The following is a 6,429-nucleotide window of genomic DNA, read 5'->3' as shown; positions in this document are numbered from 1 at the left end:
GGGGCCATGGCTGGGCCTGGAGCAGAGCCTGGGGCTGCTCTGCCCTCCTGCACACTGGGACACACTGGGACACACTGGGGCACACTGGGACAGACTGGGACAGACTGGGACACACTGGGACACACTGGGACAGACACACTGGGACACACTGGGACAGACTGGGACAGACACACAGGGACAGACTGGGACACACTGGGACAGACAGACTGGGACACACTGGGACAGACAGGGACACACTGGGACAGACACACTGGGACACACTGGGACAGACTGGGACAGACACACAGGGACAGACTGGGACACACAGGGACAGACTGGGACACACTGGGACACACTGGGACAGACTGGGACACACTGGGACAGACTGGGACACACTGGGACAGACTGGGACAGACAGACTGGGACACACTGGGACACACTGGGACAGACTGGGACACACAGGGACAGACTGGGACAGACACACAGGGACAGACTGGGACAGACTGGGACAGACAGGGACACACTGGGACACACTGGGACAGACACACTGGGACACACTGGGACACACTGGGACAGACACACAGGGACAGACTGGGACACACTGGGACACACTGGGACAGACACACAGGGACAGACTGGGACACACTGGGACACACAGGGACAGACACACAGGGACAGACTGGGACAGACTGGGACAGACACACAGGGACAGACTGGGACAGACAGACTGGGACAGACTGGGACAGACTGGGACAGACAGACTGGGACAGACACACAGGGACAGACTGGGACAGACACACAGGGACAGACTGGGACAGACTGGGACACACAGACAGGAATGGACAGACAGCCAGCGACACCCAGGGACACACAGGGACAGACGGACAGTCAGGGACAGATGGACACACAGGGACAGCCAGGGACACACAGGGACAGACGGACAGCCAGGGACAGATGGACACACAGGGACAGCCAGGACAGCCAGGGCTGAGGCCCCTCTCCCTGGGGCTCCTCTCCAGGCTGAGCAGCCCCAGCTCCCTCAGCCTCTCCTGGGCACGGGGGTGCTCCAGGCCCCCAGGACTGCTGAGATCAGTCCTTGGCTAGAGCAGCGTGCTGAGTGTTGCAGGGCACTGAGCCAGACTCGGCCTGTGAGGGTTGTTACCTCCTGCCCCAACAGCTGATAAGGAAACATGATTGTGGCATTTCTTTATGTAACCACACCTCAGGGTAACCATTTTGAACCGAAAATGCTGAACCAGTCTGGCACTGCTAGAACCATTTTATAACCTAGTAAATATTTGCAGTTTGTCTTCTGCTGAGTTTGAAGGCGATTTCCTCACTGATGTCATAGAAGAAAGGAGCAGAAGGTGGTGTTGCCCAGCCTGTAGGAGAGCAGTGCTATCTGCAGAGCACAGGCAGCCAGGGGAGGACACTGTGTGTCCCTGTGGCCATTGATGTCTGTCCCAAACCACTCCTGTGACGGAGGAAACAAGGCCTGCTGGAGTTTGGGCTCTGCTGGGTTTATTTTTGTTGGCTGACAGACAAAGGAGACACAATTTGGTGGTTTCTTCTCATGTCAGCTCTGGAACAGAATGAAAGGGGCAAATAGAGCATTTCATCTTGTGTGAAAAGTGTAGGAGCAGTGGTCCAGGAAGGAAGGACCCCAGGGGGCCCAAGGAGGGATTGGATCTGTCTACCCCTTCCCAACGGATTTTTGTAATATCCCCTTCTCAGGCAGTATCACCTATGGGGTTTATTTTTTGTTTCAGCATTAGAAAACTTTCCTTGTCTCAGTTTTATTGCAGTCCTGTAACTGCTTTCAGCTCCCTCAGGGACACAGAGCACAGGTGAGTCATTCCCAGCACTCAGAAGCCTTTCCCATTTTTTAACCCTCTCATTACCCTGCCATCAGACTTCTTTCCCCAGGCCACATAACAACATCTCCTCTCTGTTCCTTGTCCTCCTCCTGACTCCCCAGCCCTGCTCACAGCTCTCCACAAGGCCTCAGCAGTGCTGAAGAGCAGGAAGGATGTTCTTTGGGGTCAGGCATTGGAATGGTTTGCCCAGGGAGCTTTGGAGTCACTGTCTCTGGAAGTGCCCCAGAGGCCTGGATGTGGCCTTGGGGACAGGGTTTGGGGTGATGCTGGTGCTGAGGTGGGACTGGGTGATTCCAAAGGGCTCTTCCAGCCATGATGGTCCTGGGAATAGGCTTGGAAGGACAGAAGTGTCCTAGGTGGCATCGACCAGGCTGGAAGAATGAGGAAAGCCTGGCAAAAACCTCTTTTTACAGCCTGTGGTGCCTTCAAAATGTGTAATTTTGAACACATCTGCAAGTTCCATCTTCATGGAGAATATTTAGAATCCCAGACAGGTTTGGGTTGGGAAGGACCTTAAATCCCAGCCAGTGTCACCCTGCCATGGCAGGGACACCTCCCACTGTGCCAGGCTGCTCCAGCCCCAGTGTCCAACCTGGCCTTGGGCACTGCCAGGGATCCAGGGGCAGCCCCAGCTGCTCTGGCAATTCCATCCCAGCCCCTGCCCACCCTGCCAGGGAACAATTCCCAATTCCCAATCTCCCATCCAGCCCTGCCCTCTGGCACTGGGAGCCATTCCCTGGCTCCTGTCCCTCCAGGCCTTGTCCCCAGTCCCTCTGCAGCTCTCCTGGAGCCCCTTCAGGCCCTGCCAGGGGCTCTGAGCTCTGCCTGGAGCTTCTCCTCTCCAGGCTGGAATTTCACAGTGATCAGTGAGTTCTGCCCTGTTCAGGGGAGTTCCAGACCCCAGTTTCACCCTTGGGTCAGCACGGCTGTGGATCCAACCCACTGCAAATCCTCTTGTCAGGACACTCACCCAGATGGGAAAACCAGGTCTCTCTCTGAGGAACTGTAACGTGCTTTGAAAAACTGCCACAGAACCAGAGGAGCAGAGAGGAGGGAGTGGAAATTAGAGAGGAGAGTTGAGTGACTGCTGGCAGAGTTGATGGGAAAATGGAAAAACTGGAAGTTGTTGGTCAGATTCTTTGGTGCTTTCTCCAGTGGGGAATCCTGGGGCTGGTGATGCTCATCAGTGATGCTGGAGTGAGGATTTCCTCTCTCAGGCTTCCCCAGGGGCTTCTCTTCTGTCTTTGTGTTGCCATCATCATTCCATGCCCTCAGTGTCTGCAGTAATGGCTTGAGGCAGTGCACAGCAAATTTCAGGAACTCCAGTCCCCAGGGAAGGGATATTTCCAGTACATTGCTCACAAGTGGTCCTGTGGGTTATTCACAGTTCCTCCTGTAAAGCAGCTCTTTTTTCACAGCAGCACAATCTCAAGGGAAGAGCCTTGCTCCGCATCCCACTTATTCAATAACACTTTTCTAGGATGATGATGAATCGTAGCAAATGACATTTTGCCAGGTGATAATGGATCTTTCTCAGTCTGCGTCAGAAAAAAATAAAAGGCATGAAGGTACAAGCACAAGTGTTTCTGGTTAAGAATCAATTTAAAAGCTTTTCTAGAGCTTGGGATGGATTTTTCTGAAAGCCTCTCTGGCTCTGCTGTTCAGCTGGACTCCTTCTGGATTGGGGGGGGGGACCTGCTGGGCAGGGAAGACCCCAAAGTTCCCAATAGGAAATAGGGAGAGACAAAAATGTGGAGCTGGGGGGTGACTGTGTCCCTGAGCCCTTGGCTGGTCCTGGGCTCTGGTTCCTCTTCCTCCCTCCACTCCCATGACTGGAATTCTCTGAACTGTTCCTTTCTGCCTTCCCTCATTGCCCTCTCCTGGAATCTGTTTTACTGGCCACAAGCTCAGACTCTTCTCCTTCAGTTTTCCCCACTTCCCTATTCCTTAACCATTCCACTTTTCTTCACATTTCAGGTCTGAAATCTTCTTCCAAGCACTCCCAGGCCTTCAAGGGGTCTGTTTTTCTTTCTGGCTTTGCCAGAACACGACGTACCAGAGTGAGCAGCCTCCAGCATCCCTCTGTACTTTCAGCTGACATCAGCACATGGTTAAAGTTCACCTGATTTATTGACTTGTCATTGCAATGTCCACAAGCCCAGCTCAAGATGAACTCTCCTGTGAATTGCTGCTTCCTTCTAAATTATTGCTCCTGCTCTAAATTATTTCTTCCCAGTGGGGCACCCAGCCCATGTGGGGACAGGCAGAGGCTGCCCTTGTCCCCAGGCCTGGCTCATGTTGTGACTCTCACGGACGCTGTGGCAGAGGCCTCTCACCTACAAAAACCTTGCTGGGCGTGGGGCAGGAAGATTTCTGCAGCAAGGCCAAAGTGCACATCAGCCTGAAAAAAACACATCTGGGTTGATTTTAGCAGCCCCTAAATCCTGGAAGTGTCCAAGGCTGTGGGGCAGGGACACCTTCCACTGTTGTTGGGGAGGCTGAAATGGGAAAACCTTACAAATATGATTGCCTGGCAAAAGATTTACAAAATACAGGGAGTGAGAGCAAGATTGAGATGAGAACGAGCTTTGAGATGTCAGACCTTGGCTGCTAAGCAATTAGTGAACAGTGGTGTGGCCAGTGGAAGGGAACTGCCTTTTTTTGACCCACAGACAGATCCAAGGGTCAGACAAAATGTTCTGTCTCATCCCTCAAAAATGTATGGTTTATCCCACACCTGTAACCCTCCCCTGAAGTATCTGTAATCCCACTGGTCAAGTCTTATCCCGCACCCACTCTGAAGCCCCCTTGATAAGGTGTGCCCAGGAGAGCAGAGCCCCTTTTTCCTTCCCTTCCCTGCTCTCTTGGACCCTCTCTTGGCATCCTCTCTCTCTCTCTCTCCCTGCCCCCACTCCAGGGCTGTGGCTGCAGCTCCGAGCAGGGCCCCACAATAAACCCTGTACCCCAAGACCTGACTCAGAGATCTCTTGTCTCCCTCTGTCCAGGGGACCAGCGCTCCCTACACACTGTGCCAGGCTGCTCCAGCCCCAGTGTCCAACCTGGCCCTGGGCACTGCCAGGGATCCAGGGGCAGCCCCAGCCTCTCTGGGCACCCTGTGCAATGATGTCCTTGCAGACACTTGTCCTGCTTCCATCTGAACTCCCAATATCCCCGAGCAGCCCAAGCTGTCATTTCTCTTCTGCCCCGGTTTGCCTCAGCAATGAGGCTGCACTGAAGTGGCACAGCCTTATCTCTGCCTTATCAGCCCTGAGCAGAGCCTTGGAACCTGTAAGAGGCCGTCCAAAGTCCCTCTCATTCTCCTTTTGCCTTCTGATTGCCACGAGGAGAAACCCTTCCCTCACTGCAGTTCTGGCTTGGAGGGAGCAGCAGTGCAGGTGCAGCTGCTGTACCTTAGGTCAGCTGTTCTGAACTAGGCCTGGCAAGGACTTGGCAAGGAGTTGGCAAAGACCTGGCACGGACCCAGCAAGGAACAGCCTGCTGCACATTTGTTCACTCTCCTCCTTTAAGCTGAATGAATTTTTGGGGTGACTCTAGTGGTCTCTCACTGAAGACCCCTCATCTGCCTCGTTACCACTGTGACTGACAGAGATTGAAAACCCCCTCCCAAGGGCTGAGACTGAGACCCCTGCCACAGGGAGTGGGGAAGAGGATGGTGTGACCACCCATGACATGACCTGCTTCCCTTCAGTAATTTAAATTGACTTATTCTCCATCGTGTTCGTCCTGCCTCGGTGCTTTCAGTGGACTCACCTGTTCCCTGCAGCGATCACAACAGACTCTCATTGTCCTGCCTGTTCCCCCCTCTTTCCTCTGTGGACTATAACTGCACCCCTGAGCTGACCAGAACTTCGGAGACTCCCCCGACACGACAGACGGATCCCCATCGTCCGGACCACTGAGGATCTCGCCTGTGTTGGTAGCTATTCCCATACCCCTCTCTCTCTCTCTCTCTCTCTCCTTTTATCTCCTTTCTGATCCCCACTATCGCATTTACTGTTCTGGCCCCTAATAAAGGTGCATTTGTTGTGATTAACTGACAGTCCCCTGCTGTTTGCCTGTTTGCACTTTTGGGATCGGTGAGAAGAACCATCGCGACAGCCCGCACAAGCGCCGATGGATTCCTGCCACTGACGGGAACTCGCTGCCTCCTGGGCACAGCAGCTGCTGGACAGGGGAAAGTGGCTCCAGGAGCACTGAGGGAAAGGCAGGGATCTCCAGCCCCTCCTCAGCTCCACGTGCAGCGGGCATTTTGCCACTCTAAAAGCCAAAATAAAAGGGAAAACAGGGTGGAGAGAAAATTTATAAAGAAGCTGATGCTGTGGGAGGAGGGACAGGGAACACACAGGGAGCTGGGCTTGTTCCTTGGAGTGGTGATCCAGACACAGGATCAGCATTCCCAGAGCAGCCTTGGGGAGAGGTGCAGAAAAGCACCAGTTAAACAAAATACCTTGAAAAAAAAACCAATTCCATGAATCCCATATTCCCCATGAAAGCAGAAGATGACCAAAGTTAAAAAGTGCAGAAAAACCAGATACAGACTCCATAGAATCCC

General features: G+C 53.6%; 1 protein-coding gene across 1 annotated transcript in view; it reads right to left on the bottom strand.

Annotated features, from left to right (window-relative positions):
- Positions 1 to 2,531: 2,531 nt before the first annotated feature.
- IL10RB (interleukin 10 receptor subunit beta) overlaps positions 2,532 to 6,429 on the bottom strand; it is a 16,556-nt gene continuing 12,658 nt past the window's right edge. Inside the window, exon 8 of the mRNA XM_053933203.1 lies at positions 2,532 to 3,394. Coding sequence (XP_053789178.1) covers positions 3,269 to 3,394 — 126 coding nt within the window. The 3' untranslated portion in view covers positions 2,532 to 3,268. The remainder of the gene's footprint in view (positions 3,395 to 6,429) is intronic.

The sequence above is a fragment of the Vidua chalybeata genome, chromosome 2, assembly GCF_026979565.1.
Source record: "Vidua chalybeata isolate OUT-0048 chromosome 2, bVidCha1 merged haplotype, whole genome shotgun sequence".
Classification (NCBI taxonomy): domain Eukaryota; kingdom Metazoa; phylum Chordata; class Aves; order Passeriformes; family Viduidae; genus Vidua; species Vidua chalybeata.
This window is presented reverse-complemented; position numbering and strand designations above follow the sequence as displayed.